Source organism: Pieris brassicae, chromosome 6 (assembly GCF_905147105.1).
Source record: "Pieris brassicae chromosome 6, ilPieBrab1.1, whole genome shotgun sequence".
Lineage (NCBI taxonomy): Eukaryota > Metazoa > Arthropoda > Insecta > Lepidoptera > Pieridae > Pieris > Pieris brassicae.
The window spans coordinates 1117405-1144003 of NC_059670.1; the positions used below are offsets into that span (position 1 = coordinate 1117405).

At 33.2% G+C, this 26599-nt stretch overlaps 1 protein-coding gene across 2 annotated transcripts in view; it reads left to right on the forward strand.

Moving 5' to 3' along the window:
* The window catches only part of LOC123710557 (terminal nucleotidyltransferase 5C-like), a 163506-nt gene that overhangs the window by 36982 nt on the left and 99925 nt on the right, over positions 1-26599 (forward strand). For both annotated transcript variants that reach the window (XM_045662531.1, XM_045662530.1), the window contains one exon: positions 570-995. In XM_045662531.1, the coding sequence (XP_045518487.1) occupies positions 642-995 (354 nt within the window). In that variant the 5' untranslated portion in view covers positions 570-641. The remainder of the gene's footprint in view (positions 1-569; positions 996-26599) is intronic.

Here is a 26599-nt window from a genome sequence, read left to right on the forward strand (position 1 = left end):
TCGATATTGCTCATCGTAGAAAGACACTTCGATACCCTCATAATACTATATGTATATTGGCATTTTGCAAGTCTGGCCTTAATGCAGATTGAAAAGAAACGCCAATATGTCATCAATATTCGTTTCTTGAATCAAAGTTATAAGAATTATAGAAACGAAATACGCAATGTTGCTGTTAGTAATCTTATTTACGTTTTTCTTTAGAGATATCTTTTAAATTTTAATATTAAACTTATAAATTAAATTCAAATTCAAATTAATTTATTAATTTAGATAACACAATGTACACTTATGAACGTCAATAAAGAAATACATATTAAATGCTAAACGCTTCTAATTTTACATTTACTGCCAGTTCTCAAATCAAGGGCGTAGAGTGGACCAGAAGAACTGGCAATAAATTCTGGTAGATAATAATATAATTTAGAATAATATTTACGGCTGTTTAGACGGGCAAATATTTGCGTTGGCGTGATGCAGTCTCTTTATCCTTATTTTTCATTTCGAAAACTTGTGTTGGGTTATTGGTTTAAATAAGAAACGTTTATTTATCGTAATTTCTATTTCAGGGCGACAGGAGTGACTGGTGTGGCATACCATGTAGTGGACATTCGATCAGAACAGTATTTCAATATATCAAAATGGCCGACTACGATGAAATAAATGTCGACGATGAAGTCGGTTACGAGTACGATACGACGAAGATACCGGAAATAGTTACGCCTGATGACATGACCGAATCCGGGTACCAGGAATCGGAAAAAAGTTACGGTGACCGCCGGGATTCTAAGGAGGGATTCGGGGGGGAAGGTGACTCTGATAGTGGGGTGGACGGTGTTAGTAGCGGGTGCAGCACAGTGGACGATTGCCCTGTTGTGTCGATCAATGATGTGGTCGCGTATTACGACGATATCCGGCCCAGGCGTCGGTATGCTCCCCAACTCAATTACTACCACGTGGACATCGAGAGGATGGCATTGGACGCTGTTGTTCAGGTAAGGTTTTAGTAATAATAAAGGCGCGAAATACAGTCCCATGTGGAGAGGCTGTTTCAGCGTAGAGGAATCAGTCACCCACGTAGACCTGGAATGCGTGGCTGTGACTAACCAGCGTACAGAAATCCTCGCTGTGTGACGCCTGTTATATCCCAGGAGATTTCTGTGCTGCTGGAAGGAATAAGGCTGTCTTACGGACTCGGCGAGAATGTAATTGCGAAAACTGAGACTACAAAACTTTAACCTTATTAAGGTGGTTTCAATAATATGGTTTGGGTATTTTTGGGGGTTTGCATGTTAAAATAATTATGCATTCAAAGTTATTGTTTATTCTAAATGGCCAGTATTCAGGCCTCGTTGCGTTTAAATGCAACTGTGGTAAATTGTAACATATTGTTACAATTATATTTTTTATCAGCATCTCACAGCATTTAATGTGGCTGTCAAGTTAATGGAGTAGGAATAAATACGTGCGTGAAGTCTTCCGCGTATATGGCACAGACTACGACAGGAATTTTATCGCTTAAGCTTCAAAGTATGTAATACGGTTGTAAATTAAATGTAAATTATCGTAACAAATGTATAATAATCGTAATAATAATTAATTAAACGTAACGGGTAATACTTATCTTTACTTTACTTTAGTTAGTTTGTTTACTTTAAGTTATTTTAGCTTATTTGAATAGTCTGTCTGTTTAACTAAAGAGGTTTCTATCAAATTCTATGTTTATGTGATCGATTTTTAACATAAAACAGATCAAGCCTAATTAAGTTTTTTCACGAATAATACAATTATAAATTCAATAAATATCATTAATTTGAACAGATTATGTGAAAAACTTAATTGGATCAATTATTTGAACCATAATAGGTTAGTGCCTGGAATCAAATCAACAATTAAGTGACCGGACATTCAATTAATCTAGTCATTAATAATAATTTGAACAATCATTGCACGTGAACATTGTTATCATATTCTTAATGGTAAAAGCATGTATGTTCTAAGTATATATGTTCGCTATAAATAGAAAAATAACTATGTATAATCGGGATATTTCATTCAGTGTAGTAATTTACGGTTGTTCAAAACACTTTGCATCTACTGCTGCTGTCCGTCGTTCCACAATAAGCGTTTTTAAGGCAGCTTTTGCCACGCACCGCCACTATGTGGAACCAGCTGCCGCCTGAAGTATTTCCGAACCTATTCGACTTAGGGTCATTCAAGAAAAGAGCGTACCAATTCTTAAAAGACCGGCAACGCACTCGCGAGGCTGGCATTGAGCGTGTCTATTGGCGGCGGTATCACTTAACATCAGACGAGCCTCCTGTCCGTTTGCCCTTTTTTCTATTAAAAACCTCGTGGGGAAACTGTCTTTGACTCCAGATTAAATGTCATGTGATGCTAACTCTTTGTTTTCATAGTAACATATATCGTTTACTATAAAATACCCAGCCGAAAGCGGAAAATATCAATTTCACTTTAAATAAACCACATAATCTTCACATCTTACTCAATATGTTACTTAAAGTAATCATACTACAATTTGATCAGAATATAATTAAGAAATCCCATTTAACTATGAAGTAACTATACGCTTTGAATGTTACGCATTACGTAAAATTAAGCTTTACAGTCTTAGTGACAACAAAGCGCTCCATAAGTTTAAGTTAAACAATAAGCTTATTAGTACATTTTAACTATAAGTTCGCGGTATCTGACTTTATATTACTATTTATTCCAGCAGCAGTGTTGGTCTTTAGCGTATGACTCTCCACCTTGAGATCATAGGTTCGATCCCCGGCTGGATACCCTAGACGACTTTGTGTCTATATATTAAACACTCGCTCGCATGGTGAAGAAAAACATCGTGAGGAAACCGGCTTGCTTAGACCCGTTGACGATGTGTGTCAGGCGCAGGAGGCTGATCACCTACTTGCCTAATAGATTGACAATACTGATACAGAAATCTGAGGTTGAGACCTAAAAAGGTTGTAGCGCTATTGGTTTTTCATTTAGCTTAATATAAAATATTTACAAAAATTCAGTTTAGAATGTTGTCTTAACACAGTTTATGTTTTGCTTGAGTCTTAAGCGTAGGCTCGGAACTCCATCTTGGATAGGCCTCCTCCAGCTTATGCCATTATTGTTTTTCGATACGCCCATATCGAGTGTATTTAACATATGAGGGATGGATTTTGATTGCTTAATCTAAATGTTATCTTATAATTTCTTATTGATTAAAAACCAATACCATGCCGGTATCTCGTAATATAGATTGGTAATAGAGCTAATATGTCAAAAGTAATATGAAGCATATGAATAAGTTCTATGAATTTTACGTTGTGATGTTAGTCTAAAAAATTAACCAAGTTTATTAAAATATTGCATTGGTTGGTGGAGTTCATGGCCGTTGTTGGGTGAATGCCCTTTTGACCTCTCAAAGTACCAAGCAAGTTGCGAAATCGCTGTGGTAAACCTTAGGTTTCCGCAAGTATTGTCTTGTTTTAATATTGTCGAACATTTAAGTCACTTTAACGGTTAAACGTCAACATATGAGGCATAAAATCGAAAAACAAAAGTGATAAAAAGTCATGATGGATAACGTAAGAACTTTTCGCCAGCTCCTCCTGGAGATTCTTTAGGATGGTGTTAAAATTCAATGTATTGTGATTGTTACTCATAATCGTGATAAATAAATGTTTTAAGAATGTGTCTTATATGTACAGAACTTCTAGAATTCTTTAAATAATTTTGGTATACTTATAATAGTGACGAAAGCAAATCTAACGTATGACTATCGTGGGAATAGCCTATATCGCGTTCTCGCGAATCATGTGAAAAATTCTATGAATTTTAAGTGTCAGTTCGTTTAGTGTATATTTTTTATAGATCATAGATAAAGATTACATTACATTTATGAAATATTTGCGAAACTGTTAAAATTTAGTATAAATATGAAGGCATCATTATATTCTTCATCCAGAAGATCCAGAACCAGATCGCCGCAACTATCCGGTAATCTCTTGGTAAAACGGCCAAAGTAGCCAACACGATTCTAAATGATAGTTAACAATCTTGTGGTGATCTTAAGTTGGTTGAGATTGGACTGATTGGTTGCTTTTGCATAAATGCTTATTACTGTGGTGTTGTGTGTCTCCTACACAACAGTTAACGCATAGTAAAGAGTAGAAGACTAGAACAAAAAAAAAAACACTAACCGGAGTCGTGAAAACGTAACCGTACATTTGATTGTGTTTGGACATACAGACCTCTAATTTGGCGTGTTTAACTAGATATTACCAATCACATTCAATCGAACGCACAATCATATCGTCTTTATATGCCCATTGTCCCGAAATTTTCGTCAATTTTGTCATATAATTGTCATATTATTATAGTTAGGACCATTTAGTCACCTCAAACGTAGTATTTTTGATACATACAAAAAGCCAGTGTCGCTACAATCTCATAGGTGTGCACCTCCATTTTTGTATGTGTTTCGTGATCATTTACTTTTCCTAATATCCAAGTAGGTAATCAGCCATCTGTACCTTATACACACCGTCGATTTCGTGGTTGCAGATATCCAAAATATACCCAGGCGCTGCTTTAATATGCTTACTGGATTGACGATTACATTTTACGTATTATTCATGTTCCTAATATAGTTTATAAATAAATACAAATGTACATAATATTTGTACATTGTAAAGGAGGAAAACAAGTTAATTACAGCTATATTAAAGCGCTCATAATTAAATACAAAGTTTCTTATCGGAATTTTTAATTAAATACTATGGAGATCATTTAGTTTTAACAAACTTTATAACAGTTAGTACGCTACAAGATTTATTTAGTTATATTATCTGAGAAGGGAAGAGAGCCAGAGATCGACTCATCCAGTTTAACTGCTTCTTAACCCTATGAGATTGCCAAACTGACGATAAACCCTGGTGGTTTGTGTTTGGTTGTGATTCTATGAACATACATTTCTAATTTTTACATAATGTAACGGTGCAAAGTGACAAAAGCCTTATCTGATGTTTAATACCGCCGCCTATGGTCACTCTCAATGCCAGGCTCGCGAGTGCGTTTCCGGCCTTTAAAATCTGTATCTGCCTTTAGGGTAGTATTGTAATTGAGTTACTAACTAAACTGAAACATTTATATTGTTCTAGACTATTTATTGTACCGACATCGTATTAATAATCATTGAACATATAAAAATGGTCTTAATAGCCAAGTTTCTGAACAGAAATACATATACAATATTCGTATATAGACCAGTATTAATGTACGGCTGTGAGGCTTTGGCGCTATCCTTGAAAGAGGAGCAGAGGTTACTGGTGGCGTAAGATAATGCAAAAAGTCCTAGGGCTGATAAGGCGAGCCATGAAGAGTACGAAAAAGAAAAGGTGGTAGCCCAGCCCAACATTATAGGAGAAAACAAGACCTATCGACTACGTTGGCTGGGGCGATAACAAGCACCTAAGGACGCTTACCTAAACCAGCCTAGTGGTCGAAGAGCAGAAGATCGGTCTAGGTACCGCTTAAAGCTAGCATAGGCGCTGGAAGATTTTCATTTCGGTGGTCAAGACAGTTTATGGGTCGCAGAGCCAGCGGAATAAGAAACAATAAATAAAAAAGGTTATGAAGATTATCAAGAACCTCCTATATTGTTAGCTCCATAAGTGCCTTCCATAAGGTCAGATCATAAAATATATAAAAACATTATGTTTAATCCAATGCTATGTAAAGTTAATACGTTTCCCATCCAAAGTTTAAATGTGTAACAAAAGTGCAGTTTCCTTAAATAAAATCTGTTCTTTATGTGTATCGTTATTCTTAAATTGCAAGCAATAACGCACAATGTGTCGTTACGTAACGAATCTCGGTAATCCGTTACCCAATATGCAAATGTAACAAATCTGATGTTCGCACGAAACATTTCACTTATTGATTTGTCGTTTACATCTCCAATTGTTTTTGTATTGCTAACACGTCGTAGTTGTACTTATATTGTACGAAAAGTTCGAAAAAGTAGGCACTTCGAAGCTGGCGCTATACAATTCCATAATATTCAATGCGAAATTATATGCTTCGCTTAGACAAATCTTATTGGTATTTGATGCAATATAAATATATGTTATATACAGGCAAGTATGTGATCGACATTCGTCAATATTTGAAAGGAAGTTGTATATTTTTCCCATAAATAGAAGCAAAAGAAGCAATCGGGCTGATAATCTAATGTTGTGATACTACCGACAGAAAATGCCATCTTGAAAGTTCAAGTTCTTTTATGAAAAAATAAATCAAATTGGTCCGTCAAGATTTACAAGTTCTGGTTCCACATAGTGTTACTGCGCCTTTCTGTCTATCGAAGCGAATATTGTATTTCACACGTAACAACTACAACACTCGTTATTTGCGAATACATTTTCATAGAAACATTTCTTCGTAAGGCGGTAATGTATTATTACGTTATATTGACGTTTCAATGCAATCGCTGAAGATGATCTTCTAATTTTCGTTACATAAACTCCGTTCGTAGGAGACTTAATCAAGATGACTTGTATTACGTAAGCACTATATAGTAGTTAATTCTAATTCAGATTTTTATGTTTAGGATATGTGATTATAGTTCTATTCCAAGGGGTTTTCCCTATTTGTAGATTTAGAAAAAATATTAACATATTATAAATCTTCAAGCGCCATTTGACTTTCCTTTCAAGCCTCAGGAACGTTTAAATACTTTCTTATTTACCATGCGATTTCAAAAAATTTATCAACGAAACTTGAAAGTATTTAGCAAGTAGCTTCCTGGCAAGGGATTCTGTCTGAAGAATATCTTGGACTTATATCAAACCTTTTTTTTTCTTATACTTGGGGAAATGCATTGCGCACGACTGCTTAGTGCAGGAGGGATATGTGGGACTCACTATTGTGCATACCTCCCAAGGTGCTAACAACAATCACCTTAGGCAGGATGCGGTACCAGCCTTATCCGCTTCCCGCCATGCGATAGTAGTGTTCGCCTCTCTACACTCTACCTCTAGGGGAGATTGGGTCCAGTACTTGCAGGGATGGATCACCATCCCTTCTCTTCCAACGCATGGACCCTTTAATAAAACCTGAACAAGTATTATTATTGTTGTCTTAACAAAAATATTTCTCCAATTCGACCACAGACGTCAATCATAACTTGCTAATCAGTTTTATTCGAGTAAGATGATTTATTCAAACATACGTGCGGCGCATACGCAGGTGTTCGACGCTTGTTGCATGGTTTTCTTGTAGTTTCTATTTTTACCCGCTTCTTATAGCACGTAGAGAAATTATCAGCTCTAAGTTAAGCGGCACTCGGTCAAAGAAAACGAATCTCAACAAGGTCAACAGTAAACGCTAATACTTCTACTTAATTACGGCGGCGTTAACATCTGAAGCGGTCATAACTGACATATTGCTTTGCGCAATTTGCTTACCTATTGCCCAGGTATTATGGGCTGTAATTGTGCGTTAGTGTCTGCAATTACGTCACTAGTAATGCACGCGTGGAAGCCTTGTATGTGCGTGTAAAATCGATATATGCGTTGGCGGATGTAGTGTTCAAGGGCGACAGTGTTTGGACTCTTGATTTGATTTGCATTGGTTGGACCGCTTTGATTTTCAACCTCTTGTGCCTGTAGTCACTTTACGAGACGGTTTACATCAATCTATGTATGATTTTTTTTTAATCGTTGTACATGTTATTTGGCAGATATGTGTACTTATACATAAAATATTATAAGGGATGCACTTGTGTTGCCAAAATAACTCAATTTTAAACACTGGTTTGTAAAAAACCGTGAAAGACCTAGTTTAACCTTTTTGACTATCTTTAGTCGACTTTAAATCTTTACTTAACAATGTTCTTTATTTTCTCATTACTAAACTGTATTTTATTTCCATGAGAAACATTACGTATAACGAGCGAGACACATGTCCTAATTTTAGTATAGTAGATTCACTTTGACATGTATTTGCACTTTGCATTTTAGATGGTAATTGATTAAATAGTTCCACACCCTCATACCTAATTGACCTCTTCAAATAATTTAACTTAAGTGATCTTAAAGTATTGACTCTGACCATCGATTAAAAAATAATATAACACAATTTAAATAAAACTAATAAATGAGATAAATAAAACGATGAACAAGAAGTGTTAACTTTAATATGAAAATTTGTTAAGTTGTAGCAAGTTGTCGCTGGTGTGATTAATATTAATGGCAGCCTTCCGACTTAGCATGCACCGCTCCACTTCACCAACTAATGTGATATTGACTCTCTGAAAAGTTAAATTATTTTATAATGTTTTACTTTTGATATTTATCCAGGTAACTTATAAGGTAATGTAAAAGCTGACCCAGCAATAGAAAAGTGGTACTAAATTGGTGCCCAAGGCAAAAAAAGGGGAAGGTCTCTTAGAAGATAGGATAGACCAAATTAAAGAAACAGCCGGTACATGGCAGAGAGTGGCACAGTGCAGAGAGAAGAGACCTTTGCCAAAAAAGGGCACACAGATACCAAAAAGAAGATTAAAATAGAAACGAGTTTAAATGTAAAAGTACCTGAATTAAAAGGCTACTTAAAGAAATAGCTGACCCTTAGAGGCTAGCATTTCTTTAAATTTTCTTTAGGACTACCAGGCTAATGGTGTGCAACCTTTCCATATGTGTACTAACTTCTTATTAATAATGTTTTACGGAAAACTATTTATAGAGTATATAATAACCTTCAAAGACTTTTAAATAATTTGTTACTTACAGTTGGAAGATTTGATATGTTTTTAATAATTTTATTCACTTATGAACTGCATAGAAAACTGTATATGCGAAATGTGTTCAGAGAAGTAGTATTCAGTTCAATAATAAAGATAGTTGTCATGTCATAGCATATTTTGCGTGTGAATTATAGGAAATCGTACAAGTTTTTGTTTGGTCCTTGAGGTGGTTTATTTAAGGTCGTGGAACTCGTTGTCACACGTGATACGAAACAGATTATGTTTTGTTTACAATCTGTGTAAAAGACTGACACAGATAATTTGTCCATGCATTTGGAATATCTTTTGTAGCACATGTTTAGTATAAAAATGCGATACTTTGACATTTCATCAGAAGTATAATTTGGAATTAAGATGTGCTTATGTAATAGGAGGCAAACGGGCAGGAGGCTCACCTGATGTTAAGTCATACTGCCGCCCATGGACTAGTACATTGCCGACCTTTTAAGAATTGTGGCGATATCTTGAAGAAAAGGAAGAAACAAAATATTTGGCTAAAAGAGAAAAGAATTCATGAAAGGATTCCTTTAAAATTACTGTCAACAGGACGATATGTTCCATTTGTTTGCTTATAAAACATTTCTCTTCATACACTGAAAGCAACATTAAGTGTTTATACCTGTCATACCGTGCACTTACGATGCTCAATTGTTCGAATATAATTCTCTCACGGCATCCATTTAAATCTTGCTTATAGACAATTACAAAACGTTTTGTGCTCAAAATAATGTATGTACATAATCAAACAGTTCGATAATGTTGCTCTTAAAGGGCGAATGTTACCGATCTTATGTAACGCAACTTAATATTTAACGTTTGCCATGGAGTCACTTACTCAGTGTTACGTTTTTTACTAAATTCTTTTTATATGTGGTGCTGGAGGAGGATGTTAAAAATAACGAGGACCTCCAAGCACCAATGCATCGATCTTTACCCAGCTCCATATCAATCACATGCCGACAATTTTGCACTTTCGTCACATAAGGACAGGGGTGACTAGAACCTAAAGAAGCTTATCATTGACAACCTAAGGCAAAAGATCGCATGGAAGTTCACCAACGACATAGACTGATCAAATCAAGTCCTCAAAATTATACACAATTGTAAAAGAAGAGGAAAATTATTAGCACCAGATCTCAGTATACAGCTGACGATACTCAGACATGAGTAACCGACAGAGAGAGACAGAATCCAGCTTAAGGCCAATAGTGGAGGAACCATAGTATATAATTTTGAGATAAAATTATAAGGTTAAAGTTTAGGTTCTTAGGATAAAGCTATATCCTACAAATTTACAATATACAATAATTTAGTATTCCCGCCTGACAAAGACAGGTAAACTAGATTTAAATTTGATAATTGTACGTCAAACGTTGAGCATAGCCGCTCATACCTAGTCACGATTTATATAGACTGAAATCCTTCGGCTTTATTACCCTTCATTATTACATTGCCCGAGGTGGAAAATTATTGCAAATATATCGTTCTTTGATCTTTCAGAATAGTTTTGTCAACATGATATGTAGACAGTATATAAGTAAAAAATTGTATTTAATTTTCCCATCAGTCAAAACGTGTAGGTAATATAAAATCATTATACTCGGGGATTTTTATTTTTAAAAGGCCGGCAACGCACTTGGCACTTCTGACAATGTGAGTCCACTTAACATCAGGTAAGCGTCACGTTAGCCTCCTGTTACATAAGAAAAAAGTATTTACAGATTGCTTTTGCCAGGGAATCCAGCTCTTCTAATCTTTTAATCATCGGTTCTGATCTATGAAAAAAACATATTAATAATAATAAAATATGTTTATTCATTTTAAGTACAATTTCACTTCAATGTGTAAGATTTGGGAACCCTTTTAAGTAAAAAATATGCCTGTGTCAGGATTTCCAGCTCTTAGTTACTTAGTTATACATTCCTTAAAATATTTAATTTATATATAATTTAGTTACATCTTTTTTTTTATTGATTTTTAACTGTTATCAACACGCTTGAGTGCATAAGTCAGTGTGTGAGTGCAAATGTGTGAGTGAATGAGTGAGTGAGTCAGTGAGAGAATGAATAGTCTGTACTACATACTAGGCCTCAGAAGAAGCTCTAACTCTGCGTAGGGTATGTTCATGAGCCAGTCCTTTAGTCGTATTTTTAGATTGTAGACGGTAAGGGGGTAGATGTTAAGCAGCCTATTTAATTTATTATAGATGTAGTCTGCCATATATATATATATATATTTGCAAATATAATTTCAAATAAAATGTATGAAGAGTGTTAATAAATGCTAGCATATTATTTTAGTTCTACTGACATTGTACTCTTTGGGTTCAAAAATGTTTGCGTAGGTATACCATAATAGTATGGTAAATTGATACAGAAATATATCTGTCTATATATATATATATATATATATATATATATATATATATATATATATATATATATGTCTGATTAGACTTACAAGGCTTCATTTTATATTATCTTATATTTACAACATAAATCTAAATGTGCAGAGCTTTCAAATAAACATGATATTTGAAAGCTCTGCACATTAAGATAACCGATTTCATCATGACGCCTCATCAAATCTCACTGTTATTACTTAGATACAGTATGTCAAGGTCACAAGCTTTAAATTACGATCACAGTTCACGGTTAACGGTGAAAGTACTTAATCATGTTAAAAAGATTTGCGTCAATAACTTTATCGTTGGACCTCATGGCAGTTTTCTAACAGATTGCGTAGTCTTGCTCTTTCGAGAATTTTGTGAATGTTTTTGACATTCATAAGCATGCCCCAAGATGCTCCAAACTGAATAATTGGACTTTCACGATTTCAACAGCATATAAGCATAAAATAATAAGAACTGGTGTGGAAAGCTTTCAAGAAACTTTTGTAGTCCTGACACGTTGTTAAATTATAACTAATCAAACTTGTACTTGAACTGACAGAAGCAAACAGGGCGGTTGGGCTTTCCATGAACAAATCTAAAACGAAAATAATGAGTAAAAGGGAACTATAACTATAGAAATAGGCGCAGATTCTATTGAATATCTACATATTTGATAGCATCTCCATCACTACGAATATCTATCTACAGAACAGAAAGGGGTGTCTTGCGCCTGGAAGAGATTTTAGTCCCTTAAGCAAGTATTTAAAAGTAAAGACTCTCAATGATAGCTACGAAAAAGGTGTTCAACTTATGTATCTTACGTTCCTTAACCTCCTGAACTAATGTACCCTACCATGTCTCACATACGGCTGCCAGACTTGAGCATTCAGAAACATCTTTTAATGTTCAGAATAAAGAGGAATGAAAAGAAGCATGGTGGGTGTAACACTGAGACATCGCTAACGAGCAGAAGAGAAGAGATGACATTATAAAGAAAATAAGGCAATTGAAATGGCGCTGGACCGGGCACATGACGAGAGATAGCAGGTTGAAATGGAGTTATTACAGAATGGCTACCACGAGATGGAAAAAGAAAAGAGGAAGACAGTACAGGAGATGGGCAGCCGATATGAGAAGAATAGGATGCACAACTTGGACAAGAAGAACTTACAGTAGTAAAGAATGGAAGCGGCCGAAAAAGGACACATCTTATGTATTATATATATATACTGTTTGTCAGGATTAAAGGTTTTATAATAATAATAATAAAACTTGAGCAGTATTCTCAGCAATTAAAAATACATATAGTAATAATAAAATAATAATCCAATGGCGCTACATGGGTCTTGGCTGCAGATTGCATCCGTGATTTTTTTTTAAACGTTATAGACATGTAGGTGATCAATTAGTTCTGTGCTCTGTGCCTGTCAGATGTCAGTTAATTGTTGGATTTCGAGATATGACAGTTGTCTCACGATGATGCCTTTACCGAAGGAGAGAATGTTATTTGCCCACATACAAAGAAAATTGTATTAGTGCATTGCAAGTCACTCGGTCAATACTGCTCTAATATTCTAAGGGATGGAAAATACGGCTAATTACCTAATATGTAAATGAAGTATTTTGAAGATTGAGCAATATTAAGTAAGTTTTTTATTGCCAAATAATTTTCATTGATACCGCAGTCTATATCACCAATTTGCTTTGACAGACCGTGAATATCTATGTAAATTTTCATATTATATATAACCGATATTGGTTTTGGGTTTCCTTAGCTCTTTAGTAAATATAGTAAATACATAAAAATTTGCGTTTACTAATTTTAAAAAGAGATATAAATAATGTTGTGTACAAATTTGCATATAATTAACACAAATATACAGAAAGCTTAATCTCAACGAAGTTAAATAAAATTCCGTATTCCAGTTAACTTTATTTGCGGTAATCGCGAATCGCGAAAAGAGAACAAATTTTGCTCCAAATATCGTGGAAAGCGGTTGAATATTACTATGTATGTAGATTTCTAAGGAAAAGATTTATTTTTGCAACACAAAGAAAGTAGCCATATTTCGCATAGGTAATTATTACAATCTTAGATTTTTTTAATAGTTTTTTATTACTATTACTTTATAATTTGAAAATGTATCTTAAAGATATGCCAAAAGGTTTTCGTGTAATTCTACAAAAATAACTTTTTTTTAACTTCAAGTTCTGAATCGTTTATTAAAACCTAAACATAACATTCAAATATACAGTATTTACAATGACCTACATAGTAATAATAAAAACAATTAAAATGTATATAAATAAAAAGAAAATTCAAACAAATTTAAAAAGTTTGGTCCCTGTGGCAGTGTGGCAAGCTGGCAAAAAATTCTCGCTGCATTGCGATACTTATTCGTTGAGCGAGGAAAGCACCAGCTCTGAGGTCACTGGTACTATCTACCAGGCGCCAACTTAAAGCTTTAATTAGCGCCTGTGCTTTTGAACCGCACGGCCCAAGAGTCCCTACTCTAAAGGGAACAAAATCGAAGTTGGAGAAAAGCCATTTATATTTGAGCCGTTTATTATTTTCCGCCAGCTCTGCGGCCGCCCCGGCTTCTTTGCTTGTCCGAGAGAGGTGAGACGGGGCTAACGTGTCCCCACAAGTAGCATCCCATACCAAAGCCCGTCCCATCTTCCAAGGGATCAACGATATCCCACCCGGCAGCTTGCCATCGTCTCTTAATTAAAACCAGTTTTAATTAATGTCAATAATTTTATAATATGCTTAAATTACAGTGTTTATTTAATGAATTTTATATAAAACGGCGAGGTGCGAAATCAGACAAAAAAGCAGAGGCGATCAGAATTTGGAGAAACTGATCGTGTTTGACAATACAGAAGGCGAATGATCACGTGGCCGTTCACCAACCAGATGGACCAAGCAAGTAAAAGACTCATCGTCCTCAAAACTTTACACTGCCATAAGAGACGCTGGACAGAAACCGGTGGAAACAGATAGTACGTTCCAGACGCTTCGTTGCTGACAACGACGCTCAGACATGAGCTGCTGATTAAAGAAAGAGATATATATAAAACATTATGCACAATATTTAGCACTGGTTAGCAACGCCGCGTAATATTATAAAATACGATATTGATTCAACGTTAGCCATTGTTGAAGCTGAACTGTACATATTTAAACGTTCACATTCTAATGGAAATGAAAGCGCAAATTCAGTCAAGTTTAGATTTTAAAAATGTTGACCATATATTTTACTAAACAAATGCAAAGTTAAGATCTAGTTTCAAGCTTTCTATGTTAGGTTTATCCCGACACTAGCTTATTTTTATACTTGGAAATCATATTTCCTTGGGAACACGCAGAACATTTTTAGACATAATTGAATTTTATTATCACATCTAGCGCTCCCACGCGCCCACGTGTTTACTTTTTAAGCTTTATCGAAAGTTTATCTGTGTGAAATTTAAAGAATCGTTATGACGTTAACTGTGTTAGTATTGAGCAATGATTTGCTGTAATAAATTTTGCATAGATGTTTGTATTATTTATTTAATTTGCATATCGATTATATGTTGAAGCAGTGTTGACCTAGTGGCTTCAGCGTGCGACTCTCATCCCTGAAGTCGAAGGTTCGAACCCCGGTTGTGCAGCATTAGACTTTCTTCTTATGCGCGCATTTAATTGCAATCGCTCGAGCGGTGAAGGAAACCCTCGTGAGGAAACCGGCGTGGTTTACACCCAAAAAGACGACGGCGTGCCTCAGGCATGTACTTAATCTAATAGAGATTGACAAATTATCATGAAACAGATTCAGAAAACTGAGGCCCAAACCTAAAAGGGTAGTAGCGCCATTTATTTTGCTATTAGATTTTGATTACCTAGTTGAGCTGGATAAATATAAAGTAAAGGTCATAATATTATGTTTATTATTATTAATCTAAATGAATGAACCTACTGTTATCTAGTCTATTTCAGCTAATAAACGGTTATAATCTAACGTACATTACTAATGTTCTTAAAGTACAATCACTAGTCGTTGAAAAAGTATACCTTATACCTATGTTCATAGTGTTTACCAGCACTTAAGGTTTTCACTAATTCGCACTTCACTAATAGTTGCTAAGACAGCTTTTGATTATTTTATTCTTGTGACCTGGACAAATTTCTGCCTATATTTCTGACTTTATTATAATAATAATTAAGCCTCATTTATTCCTTGAAAAATTTACAAAATATATACATATATACATTTTTTTTTCAAGGACCTTATAGACCTCTTCCAATTGGCTCCATCTCTCTCTGTTTTGAGATAACAATAATGACCTATAATACGTTCTCCATAAAAAAATGGAACTGACCGATACAAGCGTTGAAGTCTCCCATCAGAATAAAGATTTTGTTGCTTTGATCAATAGCGTGTTGGAGTAAACAACGACATCTCTGTATCATTGGTGTCGATAGTCGGAGAATATGCTTGATTAATTGAAATATGTGCGTCTATAAAGACTAAAATTAGGACACATAGTCATTCTGATTGATTGATTCTGACTGATGATTGCTATGAATGAAAATATGGTTTTAGGTTTTCCTTATTAGAAAACCAACGCCATATAATCCTTTAGTTTGGCCGTAGTGAGAAAAAAATATGCTCTTGGTCTTGCAATATATTATATCCTATTCTTCGAATCGAAGCCCTATGATATCATACTTTATTTTTGTAATAGCTTCTTTAAACTCAATAAGTCTCATCATTTGGAACTGATCTTTCATTGTACGTGCAGATAAATAGAGTATGGTGTGGAGGGTTGTGGTCTGGCTCTCCTGCGGGGACCCGCAGTGGTGTGAGAGGTGGAGGGGGTGCTGGTAATTGTTATTGTGATACATATACAAAAAATGTATTACTGTTTTACTATGAAAAGGAGTTTTTCAGGTTAATATCGTTGTGATTTAAGTGAAGCTAACAAAAATGTATATTTACTTACAAAAGTTTGTTACATTGCAAAAGTGTGTCCTAGGATCACAGAACACATAGGAATCTTAATTTGACACAAATAGCATGATGGAGGATGACATATGATTGGAGACGAATGATAAACGATGACTTGCCTCAGCGTGACGTGTTAACATTAACAGTATCAGAATATATTCCGTTTAGATATTGTGTACTTCACTGGCACCTGGGGGCCAACCATGAGCTTTCTTTAAAACAATCCAGTTGAGATGCGTTTAGGCACCAAAATTCAATAGAATTTTTTTCGTACCATGACCTTCCTATAACTGAAACGTATTAGAATCGCAAGACCGAACGTAAGAGCGATAATTTTGTTTGGTGTTTCTGTGTAAGTTTTGAAATTTAACTGGAAAACTTGCTTAACTTACCTACTTACCTTGCTTGCTTAAAATCTAAAAAAATCGTAAAAGCAACCCAAAAAATCTTTCTTCGGCCAATGTTTTTTCTCCTTCTGAGGCCCTTTCATTTTTAAACACTTCCTTAAAACCAAAATTATAACTAACATTTCAAAACTCACATAACATACACTTAGCAAAAATCTCAAAGAATACCTTGTCAACCTGTCCTATGCTGATACAGAAAATATTCTTATCGTGCAAAATTAGTTTAAATATAAATTTGTGTTACGTAGAAATCGTAAAGTAAAATACAGTTTACATGTTAAAAGGAAGAGATTGGCTGCCCACAACACAGGGAATCCTAGTGTGGCAGTGCGCTTTACCTAAACATCCTGTATATTTTGTATAATAAAGATTTTCTTTTCTTTTCTCTTGTTCAATCACAGTAAACTATTATGTCATCGTGGTTGAGAAACGAGTGACTGGATGTATGTAAACACACTGAATTGTTTTGTTAAATAAAGATAGAATGAAAACATTTGGGAAAATCGTTGGAAAACATGAAAATGAATTGAAATCTTTACTAATTTTATTATACTAAAACATACGCATTCCACAGACTCTGCGTAATTCCTAAGTCTTAACAAACTGTGTCTACTTGTTTACAATATACCGCACCTGCAATACTGGTCCGACTGGCTTGCTGTCCACTTACCACTCTATATACGGAACAAACTACCTCGGCTACTATATTTAGACTTTCTTTAGATACATATTGTCTTGTTTATTCCATTTTTATTTTAGTACCATGGGAAATTGTCATAACAGAGGGCTTAATGCTTGTAATGCGATACTAATTGCTGTAAGTTTATTTTATATTGTTTTTGGTTTACGCTATAGATTTATAGTAACAAGTTACTAATCTCTTCATCGTGACTGCTTTAAATGTAATTAATTCACATGTCAATCAGTTGATATTGTTTTATGGTATGGCTGATTGTCACTAGGGCTGTGTCGGTTGAATTTTTTTTTAATTTTGGAAATTTATAACTATGTGGCGCATTGATAGACATTTAGAGATTTTCAGATAATAATGGTAGGTTTTTTTTAATTTTTTCGTTATTTTTCGGCAAACTACATTGGTAAAATAACCACAATTTACAATAGGCAAGCATGCCTTACACGAAGAGATAATACAAACATAAAAAAAACAGCAATTAAAATTACAAAAACTAAACATAAATCGAGTTTTCTCAAATAAATAGACGTCAATTATCTGATTATATTACTTATAGATATACTTTTTCGCTCCATATATTGTTGTACCGAATGGGAATTGTTATCACAGTATATACCGTTACTAGATTAACTTTTAATTAATAAGTTTGTTTTTTTTAAGTAATAAGGTTAATGCAAATAAATAATATTTATCTAATTAAAGTAGAATAAGAATTTAGCAAAATGAAGTTAAATTAAAATAATCAAGTAATTAGGAATAGTGTTCATTTATTTTCGACAATAATACATGCCACGTTTAACCACAGTTTTAAGTGAGTTATCGGTACTAATGTACAAATAATTTACTAATACGGCTTCTGTCAAGTTAACCGCAGACCGAAGAGAAAATATGTAATACAGACATCGTTGCGTAGTTGCTCATTACTCAAGCGCCTTTCACAGTATAGCAAGGACGTTTGCCCGCCTTTGTTTATATGTTTCATATTTTTAATAATAACTTTGAATTTATCACATGGAAATACCGTTAAGAATCCAATTTTCCTTATTGCTAACTGGGAATATGGAGAAAATAACAAATGACAATTAAGATATATTTAGAATTTAAGTTTATTAATGCGGAATGCAATAGCTATTGGACACGGGAATTTAACGACTTGGATTTTATAGGCAAGTATAAAGCCTTAACCGATATATGATTTTACTTGGCACTGATTGCAGAAAATCTAGCTTTAAATGCTGTATATGTCAAAAACACACAATATATATATACGACGATATTCTTTGTTGTTTAAAACAGTTTTGATTTTTTTTATTGCAATAAAGTTCACAAAAAGAGTTCGACTACATGAATTACAATCTAGCCTATACAATAATTATAGCTTATAAGTATTATTATGTTAACTTAATTTTTTTCAATACTAGTGAAAAGCTTAAACTAAGTTAATGTTCATTAACAGTCTTAGTGTTCTGTAATGTTTTGACACTATGTTCGTGTGTCCCAGATTGCCCACTTGCACTTATATTCACTACACTAGGTTTCTTATCTCAAATGGTTTAGTTCTCTCTATGCGTCTTATTCCTGTAGTAAAGTAGACGAAATCATCACAATTAGTTTGTATATGTATACTATATAATTTTTAATGAATATATATTCATGCAACAGGGAATATATAGTTCGCATAGTGCCAGTCCAACACTTATCGAACTATTAAAAACCGGCTGGTACGAACATTAATTGTATTCAACGTGTATATTTCAGTAATTATTATCTACCTAAAACGAATTCTAGTTATAAATAAAACCATTAGAAGTTAAATTATTATGTTTAATGGTTGCAACAAAAAAAATGACGATTACGAGTCACATGAACGCTTTCATTGGAGGGTGATTACTGCGTTTGCGACCGTGACAGAATCAAGGTCGCGGCGTTATGACATTGCAACTGTTGCGCGCAAATATAGTTTGTAAATATTATTGTATGTTTATGTGTAAATAATGAAGTTTTATAATTGCAGTTGAATTCAGTTATAGAACAGATAAATACAAGTGTTCAGGTCTTATTTCTTAATTAATATTTGTTGTACGACTCGTTTTATTTTAGTACAAAAGCCTTTTATTTCAGAAATTTCACATTTACATACATTTATAGTTCTATCATATTCTTCCTTTTGGATATTTGTAATTTTTTTATAAATTTGACGAATATAAATGATCGTAATCCTTGGGATTGATTTGCTCCAGTTCAATCGATTTGTATGACTCTAAACTTAGTGACTAAAAAGAGTGGCGGAGAGTTTCTTGCCAGTTCTTTTTACCCGCTATATGCCCTTGACTTGCGTACTGGTAGTAAATGTAAATTTACAATTAATTTAACTTATTTTCTAATGTTCATAAGTGTACCTATATGAATAAAGTTATTTTGGGTTTGTGCTTAAAACAAAGGCCACAATCCCGCTATTTCTGTCTGCAGTATGATAATCTCTGCCACGTTCTTCAGCTTCTTTAATTAGGTCTATTCAACCTTCTAAATTGACTTCCTCTTTTGATTGTATTTATGTATATAAAACAATGTGTATGCCTAAAAAAATAAAACATCACTAATTTACACATACACATCAATTATATTAGAACATATGTAATTTATCAAAGTAAAAATTAAAACAAAAATTTATTGTACCTTGGCCACCAGTTTAATAATTTATTTTCATTGTGACATATTCTATCTTAGTTTTTCTTCTTAATGTTAAGATGGATGGCAACTGCTCTTTCTAAAAAAAATGTTCATAAATACCTGCACCAGCAGCGGTTGCTTTGATCTTCTGGCTTTTTATCTGTTTTTCTAAATATGCAAGTACTTACATGCCTTATCACGTCATGAGCGTTTTAGTTGTGTTGTATTGTATTGTAGTCCAGTTACATTCTATCTTTTACCAGAAAAATCTCGTTGAATCCCCCGAGTATTCTTAAAACAGGTATTCGCCATTTCTATTTCGTCCGTTGAATGATAAGGAAAAATGAGGCGCACGTCTAAGCCTAGTTTATCTTTATACAATGGAAAACGTACTGTATTTTCAACTACATAAATCATATTTTCTCACCCCTGCATCTGTTGTTACTGAAAATGCCACCTAATTCCGTCGGAATAAGGGTTTAACAAAGAGGATTATTATCGATTACGGCGCCCTCTGTCAACAAAAGCGACAGCAAAATAAATGGACAACGGTCTGATAAAGACATATACTTTTTAATGTTGATTCAAATAGATTACAACTATCGTGATTCGTCGTAAAATAGTTTTTCTAAGATTGAACTTATCTTTTTGTTTACATTGAAATTGGTGTTTATCTCCTACTTTTATGAAGAACAACGTACGTCGATGAACAATTAAGCATTTACCGTTTCTGCTGTCAGCAGTCAGCAGAAACTTTTTTATAGTTTTCGCAAGTATATACGTGTACGAATACGATTATTCCTGTTTTCACTGCTAATGAACAATTTTTCCATATAGCTTTTATTCGAAAATGTGAATAAAATACGTGTCACGTGAAAATTCACGTTTAGAGTCCTAAAATACGTTAGTTGTGTTGTTATTTTGATAAATAAGGTATTATTTATTTATTTGCATCACAAAAATATAAAGTATTTACAATATCCCTAAGCTACATAATAATAATAATCTTAATTAAGTAAGAAAATTAAAAGGAATTTAAAAAGTTTGGTCCCTGTGGCAGTGTATCTTTAACGCTAGCAGTATTTCCTTGCTGTATTGTACCGACTTATTCGTTGAGCTATAATTATACTAAAAGCTTTCTTTAATTGTGTTAATTATAGTTATTAGAGCAGTGTTGGCCTAGTGGCTTCGGCGTGCGACTCTCATCCCTAAGGTAGTAGGTTCGATTCCCAGCTGTGCACCAATGGATTTTCTTTCTATGTGCGCATTTCACATTCGCTCGAAAGATGAAGGAAAATATCGTGAGGAAACCGGCTAGCCTTAGACTCAAAAAGTCGACGGCGTGCGTCAGGCACAGAAGGCTGACCACCTACTTGCCTATTAATTTATGTATTAATTAATTATCATGAAATATATACAGATATCTGAGGCCCAGACCTAAGAATGTAGCGCCACTGATTAATTTTATTTTTTAATTATAGTAATACGTGAAAATCAAATAGGTATTCTCAATCCATAGTTTCCTATGAAGTATGAAACAAATATCTCAAGAAATATAATATAAAACCCCTATTATTTAATATATTATAACAAATACATCTTAAATTGCATATATTATAGCGTAACATTAACAAACGCTCCAATTGTAATAACTCCTATTGTTCTAACTCCGATTCACAATGACATTCAAAATGAATAAATTTTAAAATTTCCGTTTTATGCGTCATCTTTAGACATAAATTGTAAAATTAATGAATATAATGAATTATAAAGGATTCAATTTAAATTTCGAAAAATAATTCATATAATATATCTTTATGTTCAGATATGTTAATAAGTATTTAAGACATGCATTGTTAAAAGATATTTGTTGTAATACAACTTAACAACAACTATCTATGTTGACTACAAGACACATACATGTTATGTTAATAAATTTAAATGCTTATGCCCTAAAAATGCCTTTAATCCAATTCAGGGCTTTCGGGATAAACGTCTTAATGTTTTTGTCTTAACTAAAAAAAAATAAAAAATTCTAGTGTATCTGATACCTAACTGAAAATACTAACTAGCAAGTATCAATGCGATCTAAGACAATACATATTATATTAGTCGTTAGCAACTGCTGCACGATGTTATTTTTTTGGTGTGAATTAGATCCTGGAATCTATAAGATATTGCTATACAGTTTCGAACCACTTTCAACAGAGCTCTAGTAGTTTTGAAATCTTTTAGTAAATTTAATGTTGGGGGGGTCAGCTTATATTGGATTATACAATAATACTCAACAGATGATAGAAGCCACTACAACAGGAAAACTGTTTACAATTCTTAACCGTATGCTATGTCTGAACACAAGAACAGAGTGTTTTCCCTTTAATAGAGACTATAAGTAGCGTTATTGGACACTTACTTATGATAACAATCCTTTTTAGTAAATTAGGTTAGACTTAAATTACTTATTAGTCTTAAGTTAGGCTAGATCGCAATGTTCCATGATGTCGTAGTAAAGACATATAAAAAAAATGCTATACATGTTAAAAACAAAGTTTTCTTAGTTGATAAAGATTATTTTGGATATTGTGTTGACTATTTACCAAGTCTGTCGTTAATTGAAAATGAATTCAGAAGAAAATTTCACTTAAGCGCTGGCAACTTGTAAAATTGGCTAGCTTTTATGTTTCCATAAGCTCGTTTACATAAGAAATGTTATGTCAAAACTGGATTTTTTAATAACATATTTACTTTATTATATTTTATGATCGTGAAATAATAATGAAAAAAACATAAAAAAATCGCTACAATCTTTTTAGGTCTAGGCCTCAGAGTTATGTATCTGTTTCATGATCATCATTTGTCAATCAAGGCAAGTAGGTGATCCTAGGCCTGATACACGCCGTGGTGGTAGACTTTTTAGGTCTATGCCGTTTTCCATATATTTTTTGTTTCTCACCGGTCGCACGAATAATTAATACGCACATAGATAGAAAGTCTATTGGTGCACAGCCGTGTATCGAACCTACGACCGCAGGGATGAGAGTCGCACGCTGAATACTGTTGTTGATGTAATAAATAATTGAACGTAATGATTCATGTAGCTGCACCATGATGCAGCTACATGAATTTGGGACATGTCCCAAATTTTCTCAATATCAAAATGAATACCATCTACTAGGTTCAATTTAGGATGGTCACAGGGGGTCGTAATGAGTTTATCGGGGGCCTTGCTTTAATGGTTTTGTCGCGTGACCGCCATTCGGCCGGTGTCTTCAAGATAATCCTATTATTGTACTACCTAGATACATACTACATAGGTACGTTGAAGCAATTGTAAATCATTTATGTATCTTAGAAGTTCTAATATGAGTGCTAATGACTTTTACATTCTATCGGGGCAAACATTTACACTTATTTCACGGAAAAATAAGTTCTTCACTTCACAGATTATTTTTAGGAAAAAATAAATCTTAATACAGGCTAGGCCAACCGAATGTTCGTGATGACTTCAAGCTGAGTGAGCCACAATTTTTTGTTAAAGTGATTGTGGTTTTGATTGGAATTAAATATTTCCCTGCGAAATTTTTAGTAATTTAAATATAGGGCTTTACTAAGAAATTTTTAATGGTATTTAAACAACGGAAAGATGCGTACCTGGGCCACGTGTTGCGACGTGACCGCCGTCACCTCCTTCAGTTAATTATAATGAGTAAAGTCCAGGGTAAACGGCGTGTTGGTAGAAGGAAGACGGCTGATGTTGGATGGCTTCGCAACGTTAGGGACTGGACCTGGGAATGGTATTGCGACTATGGAGGAGTTGCTGCATCACCGCTTCAAGATACTGACGGCCAACCTCTAAGTGGCATTAAAAGACGAGGAATGGTATTTAGGATTGAAACAACACGAGTCCTAGATAAACACGGTATGGAAGTCCTCCATGTGCGGTGTTTATACTCCGACCGTGTTGGATATCCATTTCATTTGAGTATATGAGTTAAGGAATAAAAAAGTGCACCTGTGTCTTCGTGGTCGCCATAACATTTCTCAATATAGCCACCGTGGCTTGGTATTATCTAATATTACAAAAATGAGATTGCGAATATTGTAAGCAAGTAAGATCCGGTTATGTTGCGACATTGCATTCCTCTCGAAACCTTGACGATGCGCTAGACGCTTTGAGCTTTTCGTAACATATAACATATCTAATTGAATATTTGAAACTAGAGACGTTGAGAGGTTGAATACATAGATTTCTGCCTGTACTTAATATTGTAGATATATGTGATTACCAAATTATTAACTATTAAACCACCGTTAAAAGTACCACAAGGCCAAACTGGTGACATTTGTTTTTATTACTGATTATTATTACGTAGGTTAAGAAAACTGTAATTACTGTATATTTGATTGTTATGTTTAATTACATAAATAAATACGTAATGTTAGGACAACATAAAATTGATAAAATTAGAAGATTTTTAACAGATATATGTGATTACCAAATTATTAACTATTAAACCACCGTTAAAAGTACCACAAGGCCAAACTGGTGACATTTGTTTTTATTACTGATTATTATTACGTAGGTTAAGAAAACTGTAATTACTGTATATTTGATTGTTATGTTTAATTACATAAATAAATACGTAATGTTAGGACAACATACAATTGATAAAATTAGAAGATTTTTAACAGATATATGTGATTACCAAATTATTAACTATTAAACCACCGTTAAAAGTACCACAAGGGCAAACTGGTGACATTTGTTTTTATTACTGAATATTATTACGTAGGTTAAGAAAACTGTAATTGCTGTATATTTGATTGTTATGTTTAATTACATAAATAAATACGTAATGTTAGGACAACATACAATTGATAAAATTAGAAGATTTTTAACAGATATATGTGATTACCAAATTATTAACTATTAAACCACCGTTAAAAGTACCAAACTGGTGACATTTGTTTTTATTACTGATTATTATTACGTAGGTTAAGAAAACTGTAATTACTGTATATTTGATTGTTATGTTTAATTACATAAATAAATACGTAATGTTAGGACAACATAAAATTGATAAAATTAGAAGATTTTTAACAGATATATGTGATTACCAAATTATTAACTATTAAACCACCGTTAAAAGTACCACAAGGCCAAACTGGTGACATTTGTTTTTATTACTGATTATTATTACGTAGGTTAAGAAAACTGTAATTGCTGTATATTTGATTGTTATGTTTAATTACATAATTAAATACGTAATGTTAGGACAACATACAATTGATAAAATTAGAAGATTTTTAACAGATATATGTGATTACCAAATTATTAACTATTAAACCACCGTTAAAAGTACCACAAGGCCAAACTGGTGACATTTGTTTTTATTACTGATTATTATTACGTAGGTTAAGAAAACTGTAATTACTGTATATTTGATTGTTATGTTTAATTACATAAATAAATACGTAATGTTAGGACAACATAAAATTGATAAAATTAGAAGATTTTTAACAGATATATGTGATTACCAAATTATTAACTATTAAACCACCGTTAAAAGTACCACAAGGCCAAACTGGTGACATTTGTTTTTATTACTGATTATTATTACGTAGGTTAAGAAAACTGTAATTGCTGTATATTTGATTGTTATGTTTAATTACATAATTAAATACGTAATGTTAGGACAACATACAATTGATAAAATTAGAAGATTTTTAACAGATATATGTGATTACCAAATTATTAACTATTAAACCACCGTTAAAAGTACCACAAGGCCAAACTGGTGACATTTGTTTTTATTACTGATTATTATTACGTAGGTTAAGAAAACTGTAATTACTGTATATTTGATTGTTATGTTTAATTACATAAATAAATACGTAATGTTAGGACAACATAAAATTGATAAAATTAGAAGATTTTTAACAGATATATGTGATTACCAAATTATTAACTATTAAACCACCGTTAAAAGTACCACAAGGCCAAACTGGTGACATTTATTTTTATTACTGAATATTATTACGTAGGTTAAGAAAACTGTAATTGCTGTATATTTGATTGTTATGTTTAATTACATAAATAAATACGTAATGTTAGGACAACATACAATTGATAAAATTAGAAGATTTTTAACAGATATATGTGATTACCAAATTATTAACTATTAAACCACCGTTAAAAGTACCAAACTGGTGACATTTGTTTTTATTACTGATTATTATTACGTAGGTTAAGAAAACTGTAATTACTGTATATTTGATTGTTATGTTTAATTACATAAATAAATACGTAATGTTAGGACAACATAAAATTGATAAAATTAGAAGATTTTTAACAGATATATGTGATTACCAAATTATTAACTATTAAACCACCGTTAAAAGTACCACAAGGCCAAACTGGTGACATTTGTTTTTATTACTGATTATTATTACGTAGGTTAAGAAAACTGTAATTGCTGTATATTTGATTGTTATGTTTAATTACATAATTAAATACGTAATGTTAGGACAACATACAATTGATAAAATTAGAAGATTTTTAACAGATATATGTGATTACCAAATTATTAACTATTAAACCACCGTTAAAAGTACCACAAG